Here is a 22,705-nt window from a genome sequence, read left to right as displayed (position 1 = left end):
CATAATGTGGAATCTAGAAAAATGGAACAGATGAACCAGTTTGCAGGGCAGAAACAGAGACACAGATGTAGAGAACAAACATATGGACACCAAGGGGGTAAAAGCGGGGGACAGGGGGATGGTGGTTGTGTTGATATGAATTGGGAGATTGGGATTGACATATATACACTAATATGCATAAAATAGATAACTAATAAGAACCTGCTGTATAAAAAATAAATTAAATTAAATTAAAAAAAAAAAAGACCACCCCTTAGCCAACCCCAGACAAATGGGAAGGGTGGATTTCTCATGTTCATAGTGCTGAGGGGACCCAAAGCGTCACACTCTGCAGCTCTTGATCTCAAGGAGTGTGCAATGCACTATGTGCCTGGCACAGTGCCAGGCACTATGGATAGATACAATACGGTGGGGAGGGGCTCATGGTCCAGATGGTAAAACAAACATCAGTTCGAGAGATATCACTAGGTAGTGAAGAATGGAGGCCATAAGAATGATAGAGATTGAGTTTTCAAACCATGGTCATTGGTGGATCATGAAAGCAAACTTAGTGAGTGGTAGATGTGATCAGGATCTTTTTGTAAACAGTAGAATAGAAAGAAAAATAATGAAGCTTGTGGCACGTATTTCAAATACTGCTAAGTGAAGCTTTTCTTTTTCAGTTATATATCAAGTTGCATGTCTTTTGGTCATGATATAAAATATATTTATTACTGTGTATTACAGACATAAAGTTGAAAACAACTGATTTCATAGGAAAGAGTGATCAATGTACTAGTGAGCAGCCAGGGAAAAACACCTCAAAAATACAGGACCCAGCACAGAGGCAGGTGCTCCAAAAATGTTTATTGAGGCTGTGCATGCTATAGGACTTTATAAATTTATTTATTTATTGGTTTTTTTATTTTTGGCTGTGTTGGGTCTTTGTTTCAGTGCACAGGCTTCTCGTTGCGGTACGCGGGCTTCTCACTGCAGTGGCTTCTCTTGTTGCGGAGCACAGGCTCTAGGCACGTGGGCTCAGTAGCTGTGGCTTGCAGGCTCTAGAAGCACAGGCTCAGTAGTTGTGGCTTGCGGGCTCTAGAGCGCAGGCTCAGTAGTTGTGGCCCACGGGCTTAGCTGCTCCGTGGCATGTGGGATCTTCCCAGACCAGGGCTCGAACCCATGTCCCCTGCATTGGCAGGCAGATTCTTAACCACTGCACCACCAGGGAGGCCCCTATAGGACTTTAAGAGAAGGCAAATAAAGCAAACTCAAAGGCCCTAACAAGGGAGGGGAAATTCTTGGGATCAAATGTGCGGGCTGCTCAGGCAGTGCATCTTGCATCTGGGATCCGTCCACTTTGCGCCAAGGCCATTGCTGCCATTCTAATGCAGGTCCTTGTCATCTCTGGTCTGGACTCTAGCAAAGGTCTCTAAACTGGTATTCCTTCTTCTCCTCTAGCTCTCTGTACCAGGAAGTAGTGTGTTCAGCTGTAACAGGAATCCCTACCTCAGTGGTTTAAATAAGTAGGGATTTATTATTCACATGTAACAAAAAGTCTGGATGTAGACTGACCAGAGCTCATGTAGCAGCTCAGGGGTGTGATCTGAAAACCAAGCTGTTTCTACCTCCTGCTCTATATCTTTAGCATGAAACCTTCATCCTCGTGGTTGCAAGATGACTGCTGTACCTCCAGGCATTGTATCCTTTTCCCAGATAGGAAGAAGAAAGAGTGTAGGATAAAGGAACATACCTTTTTTCAGTAAAGCAATAGCCTCCCCTGAGACTATTGAAGCCCACTCAGTAGACTTCCAAATTATATCTCTTTAGCCACTTATACTGTCACATGGCCTCCCAAGAGGTTCCCTGTGCCAAGGGAACCAATCAATTTTGCATTTTTGACTGAACACATTGAAGTCTTGAACAAAAAACAGGGTTTTGTTAATTTAAAAAAATGATGTCTGGAAGCATTGGCTACATCCCCTTTAACATAGCCCTTGCTTCTAATCTTTCGATGGTTTTCCATTGCTCTTAAGAGCAAATCTGAAATCCTTAATGTTGCCATTATGGACTGAATTGTGTTCCCCCGCCCTTCCAGTTCATACGTTCATATGACTAAAAGATAAACTAAGGTATATTAAAAATTTTAAGTTTATTTGAGCAAAAATCAATTAGAATTGGGCAGCAGCCAATGTGGCAGATAGAAAGGAGCTCCAAGGAGCTGTACAAAATGAAAGACTTTTATAGCCAGAAGGGAACAGGATCAAGGAAATTATACTAGGCAAAAAAGCGGGTTAGTTATTGTAAGGTCACTTTCCTTTAGGGGATGACACGGGTCTCTTGGGCAGATTATCTAACTAGTGCTGATCAGACAATTCCTGATTGACTGGTTTAAGATTCCATTTCTGGGACAGCCGAAACTGTAATTAAGTCTCAGTTTGATGACATGGGGCTTAGTATAAGCAACTCCACTTTGGGCCTGTTGTTTGTTTTTTAACATCCCACTACTTCAGAATGTAACTGTATTTGGAGATAGGGCCTTTAAAGAGGTAATTAAGTTAAAATGCCTTTAGGGTGGGCCATAATCAAATCTGACTAGTGTCCTTATAAGAAGAGATTAGAACATACAGAGACACCAGGGATGCATGGGCACAGAGGAAAAGCCATGTGAGGACACAGAGAAGGCAGCCACCTCAAACCAAGGAGAGATGCCTCAGGAGAAAGCACACTGCCAACACCTTGATCTTAGTCTTCCAGCCTCCATTTCTCCACTGTGAGAAATAAATTTCTGTTGTTGAAGCCACCTAGTCTGTGCTATTTTGTTATGGTAGCCTGTGATATTGCGATTTATAATAAGAACTAGGTATTTGGTTTTCCTCCACTAGCTAGCACAGACCTCCTAAAACCCTTGGAATTTTCAAAGTGATGAGAGCAATAAAGGTGTCTTTTGTTATGTTAATAAGGTGACTTTTGGAAAGCTCCTAGGTAACTTAAGGATCTGGGCTGGTTGCCAGGTGAACCAACCAAGGGATTAGAGGATTGGAAATTTCAGTCCTCCAAAGAGGGGAGAGGGGCTGAAGATTGAGTTCAATCACCAAAGGCCAATAATTTAATCAATCTTGCCTATGTAATGAAGCCTCCGTTAAAACCCAAAAGGACCGAGTTCAGAGAGCTTCTGGGTTGGTGAACACATGGAAATGCAGGGAGAGTGTTGCTCCCAGAGAGCATGGAAGCTCCTCCCCACTTCCCACATACCTTGCCCTAAGCATCTCTTCCATCTGGCTGTTCTTGAGTTATATCCTTTTATAATAAAGCAGCAATCTAGTAAGTAAAATGTTTCTCAGTGCTCTGTGAATTGTTCTAGCAAATTAATTGAACCCGGGGGAGGGGGGTGCATCTTGTAAGACTAAGCCCTTAACCTGTGGGATCTAAGCCTGTCTCCAGGTAGACAGTGTCAGAATTGAGTCATTTGCTTCATGGTATAGAAAAAAATGAAACAAACCCCACATATCCTAGGCCCCAGTAAACTAATACAGTTGGTTAAAAGAGCTGAGCATGATCTGGGTGCCCACTAACCTTGGGCTCCCTCCAGTGCCATTCTCCCTTGCTTACTACCTTCCAGACAAGCTGGCCTTCTTTAGTTACTAGAACAGGTGAGTCCTGTTCCAGGCTCTGGACCTTTGCATGCGCTGTTCCTTCTCCCTAGGGCTCTGTTCCCCTGCTTTTTTTTTTTTTTTTTAACTTATCTTTGGCTGCGTTGGGTCTTTGTTGCTGTACGCGGACTTTCTCTAGTTGCGGTGAGCAGGGGCTACTCTTTTTTTGTGTGTGGTACGCGGGCCCCTCTCACTGTTGTGGCCTCTCCCGTTGCAGAGCACACGATCCGTTCGCGCAGGCTCAGCAGCCATGGCTCACGGGCCCAGCCGCTCCGCGGCATGTGGGATCTTCCCAGACCAGGGCACGAACCCGTGTCCCCTGCATCAGCAGGCGGACTCTCAACCACTGTGCCACCAGGGAAGCCCAGGGGCTACTCTTCATTGCAGTGTGCGGGCTTCTCATTGCGGTGGCTTCTCTTGTTGCGGAGCATGGGCTCTAGGCATGCGGGGTTCAGTAGTTGTGGCTCACGGGCTCAGTAGTTGTGGCTCATAGCCTCTAGAGCGCAGGCTCAGTAGTTGTGGCTCATGGGCTTAGTTGCTCCGTGGCATGTGGGATCTTCCCGAACCAGGGATCGAACTCATGTCCCCTGCGTTGGAAGGTGGATTCTTAACCACTGCACCACCAGGGAAGCCCTGTTCCCCTGCTCTTTACATGACCAACCTCTTGTACCACAGGTCTCATAAATCTTATGAAAGGTTATTATAATTTATAATAATTTTGTTTGTTTACTTTTGTCATGTTCTTTGTCTGTCTTTTCCAGTAGAGGACCTCGAGCTTCATCAGGGCAGGAAGATGTCTAGTTCCTACTTGTGTCCCTATGGCCTAGCACATCCTATACCTTCCATAAATAATTTCTGAAAGAGTGAATAGGATATATGTTATCTGATATTTTCTGTTGGTTACATTTATTTTTAACTATGTGTGGAATGAGAGGAGGAAGAGCAAGTCTGGCCATTTTGGATGGAGGATGGGTAGCAGTTGGATACAATCACCACCCACAAATATGCTCCTGGGGTTTTGGGGGAGAGTGGCACTCTCCTGCTTCCTTTAAGCCATTTCACACCTTTTACGGACCTCACTGGCATGGAGTGAAGATGATCTTCCAAGCAGTTTGCTTGTTAGTGGTTCTAGTAGCAACTTGGTGAAGGAAGAGGTTAGAAGTAATCGTGTGACCTGAAGTTGGTCAGAATCTCATCAGCTGCAGTACATCCTTTTCCAACTCTAAAGCCAAACTCAGCCTAGTTCATTAAATGAAGACATCCAAATGTACTCAAATCCTTATGTGTTCCCTTTGTAACAATCCAGCAACAAAAAACAAAACCCAAGCTATTTTTATAAGTTTTGTAGAGGGGACGATTATTCCAATCATCACATATCACAAAGGCTGAACGGTCCACAAAGGACTATCAAATGGAAATGGGAATCTACTCCAAGTCTCTAACACTGAGCCAGAAGTAAAAAGAGTCTGTTATAGGGACCTCCCTGGTGCCGCAGTGGTTAAGAATCCACCTGCCAATGCAGGGGACATGGGTTCGATCCCTGGCCCGAGAAGATCCCACATGCCGTGGAGCAACTAAGCCTGTGAGCCGCAACTACTGAGCCCATGTGCCTAGAGCCCATGCTCCGCAACAAGAGAAGCCATCACAAGGAGAAGCCTGCACACCGCAACGAACAGTAGCCCCCGCTTACTGAAACTAGAGAGAGTCCGCGCACAGCAACAAAGACCCAACACAGCCAAAAAAAAGAAAAAGAGTATGTTAGAGTCTCTACGTCTAAGGTGAAATCTTAAGATTCAGAGCAGTGATTGCCCTGCCTCAGTCATCCATAAATATCTCCTGGTCTGAAAAATTCATGCCTGCCAGATTGTTGGAACAATGCAATATTATTTCAAAACATCCATGATTACGCAAATACAGAGAGACTAATTAAAAATAAGGATATAATAAGAGTTACTGGAGTTCCATTAATAAAATCTACCTCAAGGGACTTCCCTGGGGGTCCAGTGGTTAAGACTCTGTACTCCCAATGCAGGAGGCACAGGTTTGATCGTTGGTCAGGGAGCTAAGATCCTACATGCCATGTGGCCGAAAACTAAAATAAAATAATTTTTTTAATTTAAAAAATTTTTTTAATAAATAAATAATAAAATCTACCCCAAAAGGTATTCTGTCCCAAAGGTTTCTGGGCCTCTGAACATGTTGAAAGGGAGCAAAAATATTATGTTTGCATGTTTCTGCTAAATGAATAAAATGTGGACAGAGTTGGCTAATCCTCTCAATAATTAGATCAGGGCTTTTCCTCTAAAAGAAATCCAAATATTAGCTTTCCCTTTTTCTCATTTTGTAACCATAGGTGTGCCTTATTTTAAAAGACATTGTGTTCCTGGAAGGATGTATGCAAACAATACTTTTAGAAATGAAATCATATAATATCTAAAGATGCCGACTATTTTGGGGCTCCTTATCCTGAATTTTTTAAAACATTAATAAATGTGTTTGCAGTGAAAATATTCACTTTCTAATTCTTCCATCTTTGTAAAAGTAGATTTTAGAGGCTCACATTTGTTTATCTTGTAGAGTATAAAAATGATTATAGGGCTTCCCTGGTGGGGCAGTGGTTAAGAATCCACCTGCCGGGCTTCCCTGGTGGCACAGTGGTTGAGAGTCCGCCTGCCAATGCAGGGGACACGGGTTCATGCCCCGGTCCGGGAAGATCCCACATGCTGGGGAGCAGCCAGGCCCATGAGCCATGGCTGCTGAGCCTGCGCATCCGGAGCCTGTGCCCCACAAGGGGAGAGGCCACAGCAGTGAGAGGCCCGCGTACTGCAAAAAAAAAAAAAAAAAAAAAGAATCCACCTGCCAATGCAGGGGACATGGGTTTGAACCCTGGTCCAGGAAGATCCCACAGGCCGCAAAGCAACTAAGCCTGTGTGCCACAACTACTGAGCCTGCACTCTAGAGCCCACGAGCCACAACTACTGAGCCCACATGCCACAACCACTGAAGCTCGCATGCCTAGAGCCTGTGCTCTGCAACAGGAGAAGCCACCACAATAAGAAGCCCATGCACTGCAACAAAGAGTAGCCCCCGCTTGCCACAACTAGAGAAAACCCGCGTGCAACAACGAAGACCCAACGCAGCCAAAAATAAATAAATAAAATTTTTTTTTTAAAAAAAGGATTATACACCATGATCAAACAGGATTTACCCAGGAATGCAAGATTGGCTTTTAACATCCAAAAGTCAATTAATGTATTATATCACATTAATAGAATAAAGGCCAAACCCCACAGGATCATCATAATAGATGCAGAAAAAGCATTTAACAAAATTCAAGACCCCTTCATGATAAAAACACTCAACAACGTAGGAAATGTCTTCAACCTGATATAAAGCATGTACAGAAAAGGAAATGTCTTCAACCTGATATAAGGCATCTACAAAAACCCCACAGCTAACATCAAATTAATGGTGAAAGACTGGCTACCTTCCCTCTAAGATGAGGAGCAAGACCAGCATGTCTGCTCTCCCCATATCTATTCATCATTGTGTGGGACATTCTAGCCAGGGCAATTAGGCAACAATAAGAAATAGAAGAGGGACTTCCCTGGTGGTCCAGTGGGTAAGACTCCTCGCTCCCAGTGCAGGGGGCCTGGGTTTGATCCCTGGTCAGGGAACTAGTTCCCACATGCGTGCCGCAGCTAAGAAGGCCACGTGCCACAACAAAGACCTGGTGCAGCCAAAATAAATAAATATTAAAAAAAAAAAAGAAAGAAAGAAATAGAAGCCACCCAGATTGGAAAGGAGGAAATGAAATAAAGAAAAGAATTCCATTTACAATAGCATCAGAAAGAATAAATACTTAGTACTAATTTTAACAAAAGAAGTACAAGGCTTTTACACTAAAAAACTATGAAACAGCATTGAAAGAAATTTTAAAAGGCCTACATAAATGGAAAGATATCTCATGTTCATGGATTGGAAAACTTTAAATTGTTTAGATGGAAATATTCCTCAAATTGATTTACAGTTTCAAAGTAATCCCTATCAAAATCACAGCTGACTTCTTTGCAGAAATTGGCAGCTGATCCCAAAATTCATGTGAAAATTCAAGAGACCCAGGATAGCCAAAATAATTTTGAAAAAGAACAAAATTTGCGGACTCACATTTCTCCATTTCAAAACTCACTACAAAGCTACAGTAATCAGGGCTTCCCTGGTGGCGCAGTGGTTGGCAGTCCACCTGCCGATGCAGGGGACATGGGTTCGTGCCCCGGTCTGGGAAGATCCCACATGCCGCGGAGCAGCTGGGCCCGTGAGCCATGGCCGCTGAGCCTGCGCGTCCGGAGCCTGTGCTCCGCAACGGGAGAGGCCACAACAGTGAGAGGCCGGCGTACTGCAAAAAAAAAGAAAATGAAAAGACAACTCACAGGATAGGAGGAAATATTTACAAGTCATGTATATAATAGGGGACTTGTTTCTAGAATATCTAAAGAACCCATACAACTTAGTAATAAAAAGACAACCCAATTGTAATATGAGGAAAGGATCTGAATAGATATTTCTGCAAGGAAGATTTACAAATAGCCAATAAGCACATAAAAAGATGTTTAACATCACTGATCATGCATATCAAAACCACAATGAAAAGCAAATCTGTCTGAAAACAGCTTATGGCAACCTGTTGTTTATAAAAAATTATTATTTTTTAAATTTTTGGCTGCATTGGGTCTCCTTTGCTGCATGGGGGCTTTCTCTAGTTGTGGCGAACAGGGGCTACTCTTGTTGCAGTGCATGGGCTTCTCATTGCGGTGGCTTCTCTTGTGCGGATAACAGGCTCTAGGCACGCAGGCTTCAGTAGTTGCAGCATGCAGGGTCAGTAGTTGTGGCTCGTGGGCTCTAGAGTGCAGGCTCAGGGGTTGTGGCTCACAGGCTTAGTTGCTCTACGGCATGTGCGATCTTCCTGGACCAGGGCTCGAACCCATGTCCCCTGCATTGGCAGGTGGATTCTCAACCACTGTGCCACCAGGGAAGTCCCGCAACCTGTTATTTACTGGCAAAGAAATATCTTTCTTTGCCAGTAAATAACACAAAAGACAAAAACACAGAATGAGATACCATTTAATATCCATTAGGAAAATGAAAAATAACAAGTTTTGGTAAGAATGTGGAGAAATTGGAACATAGAATTACCACATAATTCATTTATTCTTCCCCTAGTTATACACCCAAAAGAATTAAAAACAGGTATTCAAACAAAAACATGTACATAAACATTCATAGCAGCATTGCTTACAATAGCCAAATGCTGAAAATAATCCAAATGGCCATCAACAGAAGAATGGATAAATAAAAAGTGGCATATCCATACAGTGGAATATTACTTGACAATTAAAAAATTAATGAAGTACTGATACATTGTACAAAATGGATGAGTCTTGAAAACATTATGCTAAGTGAAAAAGGATCCTATTTCATATTATTCCATTTATATGAAATGTCCAGATTAGGCAAATCCATAGAGCAAATAGGTTAGTAGTCATCTAGGACTAGGGAAGGAGAGGGGAACTGGAGGATGATGGCTAAGAGGAGAAAGGTTTCTTTTGGGATAATGAAAATGTTATAAAATTGACTGTAGTGATAGTTGTACAACTCTATGAGTATTCTAAAGCCATTGAATCATACATTTTAAATGGATGAATTGTATGGTATATGAGTTCTAGCTCAATAAAACTGTTTAAAAAATTAACACTAAGTACTTTTTAGGAAAAAGCAAGCTACTTCCTTGGAAGAAGCACTACTATTTCTGGTACCAAGACTGAAGAGACTAAGACAGATGTTCAGAGTATATCCTGTAAGATGCGGTAAGTGATAGTCTCAGTGATATCCTTCAAGAAATGCAACAACTTAAGGATGTTTTTAGAATACTCTTTAACACAGGGTAGCGCACTAAAGAAAATGCAATTCAGTGCCCTCTGGCTTACTCCAGGAACGTACTCTGGAGAAATGGACAGACTACACATCTTTCAGGAGAACTTCCATAACTGTTTCTTTCAGCCTGTTTTTTGGTCTGTTTTTTTCTTTCCTTCCCCTCTTATTTAAAAATATAATGTATGTTTATTGAGGAAACCAGAGACAAATGAAAAGAGAAAATCAAAATCTCCCATAATTTTACCACCTAGAAATGATCACTGTTAGCTTTTGAAGTTGGAGATAATCAGTGCTGGAAAAAAGTTGTTTAAAAGAAATCCATTTAAAACAGGAGCCAACATTTCATAGTAAATAGTATGTGGGGTGGGGAAGGAAAGATTTGATTCGGATACTCTCTTAAAAAATAAAACAAAAAATTATGAAGAGTTATGCAATTTATATTGTTTTTACAAATATGAGTGAATCAAACTTCCATTTTAGAGATGTGTAACTTTATTAACATATTTGTTTGATAACTTGACTAGACAATCTTCATGTCATTGTTTGACCTTTGCAGCACAATTCCATACAGAGCATTGTTTTTCATATATATTTCAGTACTTCACCCATTTTTCCAAGGGCCTAACTGTTGAATACTGAGTGAGAGTGAGTTCAAGATTATACTCTCTGGGGACTCCCCTGGTGGTCCAGTGGTTAAGAATCCACCTTCCAATGCTGGGGACGCGGATTCAATCCCTGGTTGGAGAACTAAGATCCCACATGCCACAACTACTGAGCCCGCACACTCTGGAGCCCGAGCGCCACAACTAGAGAGAAGCTTGCGCGCAGAAACGAAAGATCCCATGTGCTGCAATGGAGACGTGAAGCGGCCAAAAATTTAAAAATAAAAATAAATATTAGGGCTTCCCTGGTGGCGCAGTGGTTGAGAGTCCGCCTGCAGATGCAGGAGACGCGGGTTCGTGCCCCGGTCCAGGAAGATCCCACATGCCGCGGAGCGGCTAGGCCCATGAGCCATGGCCGCTGAGCCTGCGCATCCAGAGCCTGTGCTCCGCAACGGGAGAGGCCACAACAGTAAGAGGTCCGTCTACCACAAAAAAAAAAAAAAGAAAGAAAGAAAAATATTTAAAAAAAGATTATATTCTGGTATCTCCATACAAAGGAATATTATTCAGCCACAAAAAGGAGTAAAGTACTTACACATGCTGCAACATGGATGAACCTTGAAAATATTACGCTAAATGAAAGCCAATCACAAAAGACCACACATTGTACCATTCCACTTAAATGAAATATCCAGGATAGGCAAATCCATGGAGATAGAAAGTGGATTAGTCAGAGGAGGGAAGAATGAGGAGTGACTGCTAATGGATATGGTACTTCTTCTCGAGGTGATAAAAATGCTCTGAAGGTTGTACAACTCTCTGAATATACTGAAACCACTGATACATACACTTTAAAATGGTGAATTTTATGACACATGAATATGTCCCAATAAAGATTATACTCTCTGACAAGTTCATGGAGAACAGCTGTCCTCTGCTACTGGTAAATGAACTGTCTTCTTGCACAAATTGAGGACCCTGAGAATGACAAGGGCTGGAAAAGTAGGTCATACCACATCCCCTAGAGGTGATGGGACCACAGCTTGAGGAGCCCTGCCTTAGAGAGTTCTACCTTACCCCTATCCTTTATGCACCCTTCCCATAGCAAAGAAGCTGGCAAGAAATCCTCCTGCTGATGACCCTATATTGTTCATTCATGTAAGGAATCAATAATTGATGATATGCTTTATTGAATTGGTATGACACAAAGCCGTATAGTACTAAAAACATGCCTGCACTCTTACCTGATGATTACAGAAGCATCTAGACAAGGACTGAGGATATCATGGAAGGATGAAAGCAGCAGTTTCTTAAGTCAGTGAAATAGATGGTTTTCTACTCCTCTCTGCCTTCCTCCTCTTCCTTTCCTTCCTCCTTCTCCTCCTTCTTCTGTTCCTTTATTGTTCTTAAGTTTGCACAATAATTAAAAGTAATTATAAAATTTAGTCTTCTAATACATTTTCAAAAAGACTGCATCTTTTATCTGCATTAATATGTTGGTAGATATCATTTAATTTCAAATCACTATTATTATTTTTAAATGGACAGATGTAGGTAAATGCTGAAGGATTATCTCTATTTTTATTAACATGTCCTCACACTTCCTTGTACACTAACCATAGAAGGTGTCATTTAACTGAAAGATAATGCATCCTTCTTTTTCTGGCCTCTCAAGGAACACTTGAATGTTTTCTGAGTGCCTATTGTTAAGCCCAAAATTAGTAGAAAAATGAAATATTTTTTTCTATCAGTTGCCTTACAAATTAGCGCAAATTACTGCAGTTTTTTTTTTCTTTTTTTCCTTAACACTTGGCTGCCACAAGCCAGTGTAATTAGTTTTTAAGCTGGATTTATATCTGCTCAATAATTCACCTATTATAAGTGGTCAAGTAAGACCACTTATTTGGTCTCTAACTACAGAACAAAGTCCCTAGTTAGTTCCATGTCCATCTAGTTGTAGTTGTTATTCATATTAGTAGGAAAGGTCTTAAGAACAACAACAAAAAGAAATAAAGAACGAAAAGAAAACCTCAACAACAGAAAAGGACTTAAAACTTGGTCCTTTTCCTACCCCCAAACATCCCACTATGAAAAGTTTCAACTGAACCCAAGCTCTTCTCTACCTAATGTCTGCTCGCTGGTCATATTTATGCCTCTAAAATTTCATAGAATAAATGTAATCCCTTTTCCTCCTGATTGTTTTTTGAACCTCTGGAGACAACTATTACATCCTTCTTAAGTCAAACTCCATCCTTTCTCAAGGACTTTGCTCTTAAAGTTCCCAGTTCCTGGAATGTGCTCCCTCAAACCTTCATACATTGCTTCATACATTGGAGAACTAAGATCCCACATGCCACAACTACTGAGCCTGCACACTCTGGAGCCCAAGTCCCATTCGGGACTCGGCTCAACTTAAATGTCAGCTCTACAGAGAGATCTTCCTTCATCATTCTAGTTAAGATAAACCCTTCTTAGTCACTTTCAGCAACTCTTTTACTATCCTTATATCATTTATCACTTTCTGAACTTACCATTTGTTGACATGTTTTACTGCCTCTTTCCCCCCTAGAAAGTGAGTCTAGGAACCTGTTTCTCTTGTTCATAAAGTTCCTAGTGGAACTGAGTGTTCAACAGGACCCAGCCATTCCATTCCTAGGCATCTACCCAAAAGAAATGAAAACATTTGTTCACACAAAAACTTGTAACATGAATGTACATAGCAGCTTTTTCCATAATGGCCCCAAACTGGAAACAACTCAAATGTCCAAAATCAGATAAATAGATAAACAAAATGTGGTACATCCATATGATGACATACCATCCAGTAACGAACTACGGATAGATGAAGCAAGATGTGCAAACCTCAAAATCTTCAGACTGAGTGCAAGAGGCCAATCACAAGAGTTCTGCTCTTCTGTTCCATTTATATACAATTCTAGAAAATATTAATTCATCTATAGTGACAGAAAGCAGATCAGCGGTTGCCTAAGCCTTGGGGTAGAGGGAGAATGGACTACAAAGAGGCATAAGGAATCCTTTCAGAGTAATGAAAATGTTCCCATCTTTATCATGCTAGTGTTTTCATGGGTTTATACAAATGTCAAAACTCACCAAATCATACACTCTAAGTGGAGGTACTTTAGTGTACATAAATTATATTCCAATTAAGCTGATAAAAACAAATTTTGTTCAATGACTGCCTTTCTCCCCCCGGGTAAACCATTTCTGCCTGATCTGGCAAGGTTTGGAGATTTTTCATTACCTTCATCACCATCTTCTGAACACAGTTCAGGGAGCTCAAGTTCCTCCAAGGGTGTGCCCAGAACTGGGGCAAATACTGCAGATGTGGTTTGAGCAGATTAGAGTACAATGGGTCTCTGTTCCTCCACTTTTTTATTACTGTATATTCATATCAGGCTTTGCTGTTTTCAGACTTTCTTGTCTATCTCATGTATTCTATTTCAGTCAACCTGAATGTTCTACTTCTGTCAGTGCAGCTTAAATTTCTGTGGACCTTTCTGGAAGTCTGCTCACACTGATCACTGACATAGGGTTTGTCCCCTGGGTCATTTCCCAACTGTAGATCTACACTTCCCTTATTCTAAAAATGTTCACATTTTCCCCTCTAAGTACTGAACTTTTCATTTATCTTACTAAATTTCTCCTTTTGGCTTCAGTCCACCTTTCAAGCCTGTTAAGATATTTTATATTTATGTCCTCTAATATTCTCACTGCTTTGTCATCCACAAATTTAACAAATGTGTCCTGCCTTCATTCAAGTGGAAGATAAACTTATTTAAGGAACAAAAGTCAAGGACCGGGCTTCCCTGGTGGGAAGTCAAGGACAGAGCCCTGAGGCTTGCCAATAAAGATTTCCTTTGTAGATACCACAGATTTATGCATCATTCATCAACACTCTTTGGGTATACTGGTCCTTCGAATCGTTTTGCATTAGCCTAACTGCTTTTTTAGTTATATCACCTTTCCCCATTCGATTCACAAGAATACCTTGAGACTTAGATGTCCTGTTGAGAATCTACGCAACTAGGAATTAGAAAACAGAGGTTCTACGTCCAGCTTTAGCTCTTTAGCTGTGTAACTTCAGACAAGTTAATCTTTCTGAGCCTAATTATATATAATACCAGCTGCACTATACACCTCACAGGTTATTTTAAATGTCAAACAAAATCAACATGTGAAAATATTTTCCAAAAATATTTCTCTGAAAGGATATACATCACATTACATGTAACAATGCCAAAAGGAATTGACATTAATGCCCAATAGTAGAATGACAAAATTTTAACACATCCATATAACCAAGTATTGTGTAGCTATCAAAAATAGTGTTTTCAGGGACTTCCCTGGTGGCACAGTGGTTAAGAATCTGCCTGCCAGTGCAGGGGACACGGGTTCGAGCCCTGGTCCGGGAAGATCCCACATGCCGCGGAGTGACTAAGCCCGTGCACCACAGCTGCTGAGTCTGCGCTCTAGAGCCCGCGAGCCACTACTGAAGCCCACAAGCCACAACTACTGAAGCTTGTGCACCTAGAGCCTGTGCTCTGCAACAAGAGAAGCCACTGCAATGAGGAGCCCGTGCACCGCAACGAAGAGTAGTCCCTGTTCAACGCCACTAGAGAAAGTCTGCGCACAGCAGCAAAGACCCAACACAGCCAAAAATAAATAAATAAATTAAAAAAAAAAAAAATAGTGTTTTCAAAAAAAATTAATGACAGGAAAATGCTTACAATTTAATATTGATTTTAAGAGCAGGGTACCTAGTAGTTAACTGGCTCATGACTGAAGGCGGTACAAAGGGCTTCTGTAGGTCTTGACAATATTTCTATTTCTTTATCTGGATAATGGTTATAACAGTACATTCACTTTGTAAAAATTCAATGCATTTACTCATCTGAACACTTCCCCATTTGTGGTATTAGTTTAAAATTTTTAACTTTAAAAAGTTTACTTTTTTTTTTTAAAGCAGAACTCCAAATAATATAGTAAGATCATGTTCTTATTTTAAGAACCTGTATTTTTAAAGTGGTAAAAAATACAGCAAAATGTAAATAGTGGTATTCTGGATTGTAAGATTACACATAATTTTATATCTTCTCTGCAAGTTTCTCTTCAATAATCAGAAAAATGAGGGACTTCCCTGGTGGTTCAGTGGTTAAGACTCTGCACTTCCAATGCAGGGGGTGTGGGTTCGATCCCTGGTCAGGGAACTAAGATCCCACATGACACACAGCAACCCCCCCCCAAAAAAAAATCAGAAAAAATGATTTGTTTTTTATAATCAGGAAAAAAATCAAAATTGTATTTTATTTATTCATTCATTCATTCATTTATGGCCAGGCTGCCCAGCTTGTGGGAGCCTAGTTCCCTGACCAGGGATCAGACCCGGGCCCCCTGCTGTGGAAGCACAGCATCCTAACCACTGGACCACCAGGGAATTCCCAAAATTGTATTTTAAAGAAAATGCTTTCTAAATTGTAAACATACACAATGCCTGAAACAGAATGCTTGATAAATGTGGAGTGAATGACTACTCCCCTATCTATCAGGGAAGGACTCCTTTCAAAACAGGAATGTGATCAGTTGACACTCTTAGCTCCCAGGGAACCCATGGTGGCTCTTAGCAATGACTACGTTCATGTCTAAGTAAGAGCTCATAAGCCACCTATGTAATGATTTTTCCCAAAATGTTGCCAGGACCAAATCTCTACCTCACTCTGCTTCCTCACAATTCCTTCAAGATTAGCTGATTGTCCTTTTCTGGGATTAAGACTCCAAGTCATTTCAATCAGCCTGGTGCTTTCCATACCACATCTCACCCACCTTGAGGTTAGGATAGGACTATGGAGCACCACTTCTCAACCATGATGGCTCTGCTCTTCTCAGTTTCTAAGCATGGAAATCAGATAAGAATTCTGTCAGCTAGCATTGTACCATTTGCCTTATCAGGCCCCCTTTAAAAAAATTATTTGTCGTACTACTACGGCTACCACCACAAAACAAAATAAAGCCTCATTTATTTTCTTTGCATTTCTCGAAAAACTCTGGGAACTAACACTTCTAACATTACTTAGAGAACCATACCACTAATTGGTATTGCCAATGGTTTTGCCTGTCTTTAATTGGGTCCTTGTCCTTTTGAGTCTTAGCTGAGGGCTCAGAGAGCATCAGGAGAGGATGTCAGTTTCTTTCTTCCTTTCTTTCTTAATAGTTATTTATTTTTGGCAGCGTTGGGTCTTCGTTGCTGCATGTGGGCTTTTTCTATTGTGGCGAGTGGGGGATATTCTTCATTGCAGTGTGCGGGCTTCTCATTGCAGTGGTTTCTCTTGTTGCAGAGCATGGGCTCTAGGTGCACGGGCTTCAGTAGTTGTGGCACACGGGCTCAGTAGTTCTGGTTCACGGGCTCTAGAGCGCAAGTTCAGTAGTTGTGGTTCACGGGCTTAGTTGCTCCGCAGCATGTGGGATCTTCCTGGACCAGGGCTCGAACCTGTGTTCCCTACATTGGCAGATTCTTTTAACCACTGCGCCACCAGGGAAGCCCTGTCAGTTTCTTTTAAGGCCACAACTTTCGGCCCCAACACTGCACTACCTGCTGTCCCTCTCTCCCACATATTCCACTTTTGAGGAGCTCCTAGCCACTTGAGCATTGTTTTTTTTTTTGGTTTTTGTTTTTTGAGCATTGTTTATTGATTTTTCAAGATTCAGTTTAATCCTTCCCCAAGGTCTCCCTATGCAAAGGAAGGTGCTGGGCATAAAACTCAGACACATTTGTGACACAGGCTAGCTTTAAGTGGTGAGTCAAATGGATGGAAATGGGGCTTAAGGGGACAGCAATGAATTTTCGTGCTCTTTCCCACAGTGCCATAAACCCTAGGGCTGCCTCTGAGTGCCAAGCCAGAGGGCCTGTTGCAGGCTGTCATCTAAAGTGATATCTCTACTCAGGTCACCTTGCCATCTGCTTTGTCAGCTGACTTCGGGGAACTAGCTAAGGAATTGAGAAAATAAACTTCTCAAGTTGATGGGTGTGAATCTTCCAAGTCCATTTCAGATGCACCCGTTAAATAGGTTGTGCTCTGCCCTCCAGGAACCTCTTTCTGAGCTAGCTTGCAGTGTTTGAGAAGGACAGAGGAGATCCCTGAACAGTCTCTGCTTAAGCTCAACTCTGACTCTGGTTACAGGTCCTTTCCCCGGATCTGGCATCCAGAGCCAGCACCTCTGCAGCTCTGGGTTCCAGCTTAGCCAGAGGGCATGCCTCACAGATCCAACACCTGCCACTCCGCTTCTAGCTGAGCCTGTTTTGAGTTTGAGGAATCAATCCCAATCCAGTAAAAGACTTAAAAGCTCAAGGGCTTTGATCTTTGCTTGGCAAAAGCCTTAACTGCTGAGTTCTAAAGGCTTTGCCATTTCCCTTTTTTTAACCTTCTTTCATATAGGCCTCAACCCCACTAAGTAGCAGGTGCCTGCCCAGCGCCAGACCTTTCTCCCTGTGTTTAGAACCTATTTTCAGATGCTCAGAATGTGAAGGGTCGGGGTGGGGGGTGAGGATGCGTTGGGGAAAGGAGGAGGGAAGTTGTTTAAAGGAAGCAGCAGAACAAGAACAAAATTAAAATGCATGTTGGTTATCTAGAACATGGTTGGCCATGTTCTAAAACTTCTTCCCTAAGGGTTTTGAATTGGAAAAAGTGCAAAATGGCTCCAGTTCAAGCAAGGCAGTCAACCTTTCTAACATGGCCTAACATGGTCCACTTACAGGAAACTCAGTGTTATTTTCTCTGATTTTAAACTTGAACCACTCGCGTTGCTGGTATGAGAGGAAAACAACATACATTTAAAAGCAAATTAACTTTCTTCTCACAGCTGGCATAAACCTCACGCCAGCAAGCCTAATTTATCTTCTTGTTTACAGTAGTTTATTTAAAGGGATGTGAATAATATTCTATATAATTTCATAATGTATATATATACTAGGATATATGTGCCTTTCATGCAATTATGGGATGTTTTGACCATTTCTGTGATCTGTTAAAAGTGCATTAAGGACATGATAAAGACCCTGTATTTTTGCAGGCTCTTAATTTTATAATGGACAAAGTACCGATACCTGAAATTCCATTAAAAAACAAACCTCTTCTTGGTCAAATTTAGCAGTGGTTTTAGTGATTTTAACTTCTTCCATTTTAAAGCTTCTGTGAATCCTTTCCTGGCCTCACCCTTGGGTAGGGGGGAGGAGAAGTGTCTAAAAATATAAATGAAAGGAAGGAGAGATCAGAAGCATCTAGATAATCAGATAATTGAAAACTAACTTGGGGTACGTTCTTTTTTGCCCTCTTTCTTTATTGATTTGGGTAATAACATCTCTACTTTGGATTATGTTCAATACCAAGAAAACAAATAGCAGCATTTAAGTTATTAAAAGGAATCAGATTTCATGAAATCATATATAGCTTGGTATTAGGATTAGCATCCTGAAAAATAGGAAAAATACAAAGGGAACGAAAGATGCCCACCAAACTGAGACAGTATCTTGAAACCGAAAAATGAGGCAGGCTACTCCATATAATCAGTGGATCAGCTTATTATAAGGCAGTTTACTCACAGGGTGGGATAGGGTGGATGACATCCAGAAGCATCCATAACTGCCACTGGGAGAATTTTATAGTTAACCTAGGGTATGGGGGTACGTGCTTGGAAACAGGAAGTGAATTCCAAAGTCCAGATTTATGAACGGGTAACTAGTCTCATGGGCACCGGGAATACGTCAGCGAAGCTCTTCATTATTGTTTGGAGACTAACAGCACAGGGGCCACCTGGACCTAATGGTCATTAAACAACATCTATTAACTACAAAGCCCCTGACAACAGAGATTTACTACACAGTACAGCCCTAGGTAGGGTCAGTTGAAGGACGGGAGGAACTGAACAGGCCCAAGATGGCATCAGTTATGCTAACAGCCATACAGTGTGGCAGGGTTCTTCCTGTAAGTGGCTGGTGAAAAGGACCCATGGCTCTGCCTCCTGAATCTGCCTACCTTCATTATTGTTAGCTGGATCAGCCAGGAGTCACACATTGGGTAAGGGCTGTGCATCCATAATTTCCTTTTTTTTTTTTTTGTCTGCGTTGGATCTTTGTTGCTGTGCATGGCTTTCACTAGCTGTGGTCAGTGGGGGCTACTCTTCATTGCACTGTGTGGGCTTCTTGTTACAGTGGCTTCTCTTGTTGCGAAGCACGGGCTCAAGGTGCGTGGGCTTCAGTACTTGTGGCTCACACGCTGTAGAGAGCAGGCTCAGTAGTTGTGGCGCATGGGCTTAATTGCTCTGCGGCATGTGGGATCTTCCCGGACCAGGGCTCGAACCCGTGTCCCCTGCAATGGCAGGCGGGTTCTTAACAATTGCGCCACCAGAGAAGTCCTGCATCCATCATTTCTGATGCCCCTTTCATGACGCCCCTTCTCCCCAACTATTGTCCATTGTCCATCTACTTGCAGATGGCAGGATATGAATCATTTTAATTTCACCCTCTCTCCCCATTTAGACATATAATGCAAATGCCTACTTCTGATCTAAAACCGTGTAGTCTTTGGTTAAATGTATAATCAAGTAACAAGTGTAAATGAGTGATACCAGCTCCCTCCTTTTCAAGAGACTATTAGCCAGAAAAGGGCTGGGGAGAAGGAAGGCTAAGGAATGGGTTTACAAGAGAAGGGAAAGGATAAAAAAAGTAAAATTGAGGTTCTAGCTTTTAGCAAACTCACATAAATGCATGCACACATAGACATGGAGGAGCTCCTTGACATGGAAATGAAAACAATAGCATTTCTACTTTACATAACACATCATGGTTTATGTATGTTTGTACTTTTACAGCATAACTGGCTTGTGCTTGTATAAAGGAGCCTCTTTGCCAGGGACTCAGTCAAGGAAACTAAATTGTACATTTAGGGAACACAAGTTTGCAGTACTAGGAGCAGGAAGCAGAAAGCTTTCCCCCACTTTCCTAGGCACAGGGCCAGTCTTCAAGAAATTTCAAAATAAGCTGTTTGGCTTTGGCTTACTCCTACTCTGTATGCAAACACCCAGGGCCTTCATGTGACCTTTAGCTACCTACGGCTACCCAGTACCCTAAAATGTCGTGTGTCGTAACTTATCTAATCTCTCCTTTCTCACTTCAACCCTTATCAAAACTTCCTTTCTCCCAAAGAAGAGGAATAGGGCTCCTTTATTAGCAGAATCTCTTAAACTAATCAATAGTAAGGTAGTATGTCAATGATCAGGTAGTGGACATCTCAGAGATCTGTTTTAAGACACAGAGCTTAAAAATCTCAAAATTAATCTCTAACAGGTAGAATTTCAGGTAAAACAACAGGAAAGTAAAAAAATAAAAGTCAGGTTATATGTATATGCTGGGAGATGAGGTCAACTTTCCAGGTAGCTCATACTGAGCATGTATACAGTTACTTTGGAGCATTTCTACTTTCCATAACTTCCTCCCTTTATCTAAAGCTTAACCCAAAATTCTCTAAAATACCAATGATTGTTCTGGAGATCCCTCCTCACTCACCCACCCAATGAGATAGGAGACTTTGTATGGGGTAGGCAGAGGGAAATGTCACATCACAGAGAGAAAACGGCATACCAGGGTGTAATGTCTTCAGTAAGAGCCTAACTTTCAACCTAATACTAGTATGTTACTGTTCACAATGTATATAATATATAATTTAGGTAAATTATCAAGTTATAAAAATATACAATAAAACCTTATAAGAAACTGAAATAATTGATGCTTGATAATTCTAAGTAAAGACTACAATAAAAATGCAGTTATTGGCTATATTCCATCAATCCTTTTTAATTCTCTTTGATTTTTTCTCCTGGTCCTCTGCTTTCCTTTCTGCAGGTCGCTTCTTCAACCCCTTCATTTTCCTGGTTTGTAGTTTGCTTAGGTCTTGCTTCTGCATATGAATTCTTCCATAAGTTGTACCAAAAGTATCATGAGAGACATTTTTCTTCTTCTTTGGCTATGAAACAAGAATATATTATATTTAGTTGGGTCTACTACCATGAACTGGTAAAAATCTAGTGTACAACAACTATTAACAATCTCCATTAGTGAGCACACCTTTAACGATACAGAGTCTATAGCCCTACAGCCCTTTCTCCTCCAACTTAGGTATAAACAGATCACTCAGAGCTTGTTAAAATGCCAATTCTAATTCAGTAGGACTACGGTGGGATCTGCAAATTCAGCATTTCTAACAATTCTCAGGTAAACTGTCAGACCATACTTTGAGAAGCAACACAACAGACTAATCACTGTCATGCACTGAGAGAATTTCCTGTGTTTAGCTTAAGGATGATAACTATCATTTCAATCTTTATTGGCATTCCAGAGATGCCATGTCTACTTGCTTTTTAAAACCATTCAAAAGTCAAAACACATTGAAATTACATTTTCACAATGCCTAAAATGAGCCCCATTTTTGCTGAAAACTGGCAGTCTTGACTACTAGGAAGCTCTCAGCAACACCTGATGCCTGGTTTCTACAATTTTATTATCAATTATGGTTGGCTTATTTGCTTCTTCCTCCTTTCTTTGGCTCTGAGAGTCTAATTTTATCTATTTTATTGACCTCTTTATGTATGCTCTTCAATATAATATGCCACAAATCCTTTTTTGGAAAGAAGAATGGAATATACAAATAAACATGGCACCAATCTACAAGTCATGTACCTTGAGGGCTTTGGGCATTTTCATAGATAACTTATAAAGGTCATCTGATGCTAGGTGTGTCCTCCTCAGAACCAGATCCAATGAGGGTCCCATCTCCTCCAATTCAATCCGAGGTGTTCTGCAGCCAGATTTCTTCAACAGCAACCTTTATGAAATAGCAAAAAAGAAATGTTGCTTTGACTTTGATAAAAGTCCCGCCGCCCTCCCCGCAAATATTTTTGTTCTAGCAGATTACAGTTCCATAAAGTATCATAAAATGTTTAGAAAGGCTAAGCTTAGAGACTTCCCTGGCAGTCCAGTGGTTAAGGCTCTGTGCTTCCAATGCAGGGGGAATGGGTTTGATCCCTAGTCAGGGAACTAATATCCCAGATACCACATAGCATGGCCAAAAAGATTAAAAAAAAAGGAAAGGCTAAGCTTAATACTTTATATATTTAGACCAAGTATTTTCTTTTTATTTTTTTAAAATAAATTTATTTATTTTATTTATTTATTTTTGGCTGCACTGGGCCTTCATTGCTGCTTGCAGGCTTTCTCTAGTTGCAGCGAGCAGGGGCTACTCTTTGTTGCGCCACGTGGCTTCTCGTTGCGGTGGCTTCTCTTGTTTTGGAGCACAGGCTCTAGGTGCATGGGCTTCACTAGTTGTGGCATGTGGGCTCAGTAGTTGTGGCTCACAGGCTCAGTAGCTGTGGTGCATGGGCTTAGTTGCTCTGCGGCATGTGGGATCTTCCCGCACCAGGGCTCGAACCCGTGTCCGCTGCATTGGCAGGCGGATTCTTAACCACTGAACCACC

General features: G+C 41.4%; 1 protein-coding gene across 4 annotated transcripts in view; it reads right to left on the bottom strand.

The window, feature by feature from the left end:
- Positions 1-2,902: 2,902 nt before the first annotated feature.
- RPF2 (ribosome production factor 2 homolog) overlaps positions 2,903-22,705 on the bottom strand; it is a 54,348-nt gene continuing 34,545 nt past the window's right edge. The window contains exons 9-11 of one of the 4 annotated variants that reach the window (XR_016395166.1): positions 21,912-22,056; positions 12,697-21,198; positions 2,904-11,570 (exon numbers count right to left, since the gene is read on the bottom strand). Coding sequence is in view for 2 of the 4 variants with exons in the window: in XM_022554451.3 (XP_022410159.1) it covers positions 21,019-21,198; positions 21,912-22,056 (325 nt within the window). In the remaining 2 variants the exon portion in view is untranslated. Of the gene's footprint in view, positions 21,199-21,911; positions 22,057-22,705 lie in introns of all 4 variants that reach the window. The other 3 variants (XR_016395167.1, XM_022554451.3, XM_022554438.3) reach the window with 3 other exon arrangements.

Source organism: Delphinapterus leucas, chromosome 12 (assembly GCF_059928025.1).
Source record: "Delphinapterus leucas isolate spDelLeu-1000000601 "Yukka" chromosome 12, BTC_Dleu_Yukka2, whole genome shotgun sequence".
NCBI classification, from domain to species: Eukaryota; Metazoa; Chordata; class Mammalia; order Artiodactyla; family Monodontidae; genus Delphinapterus; species Delphinapterus leucas.
Note: the sequence above shows the minus strand (reverse complement) of the source record. Positions and strands in the feature narration are given on the sequence as shown.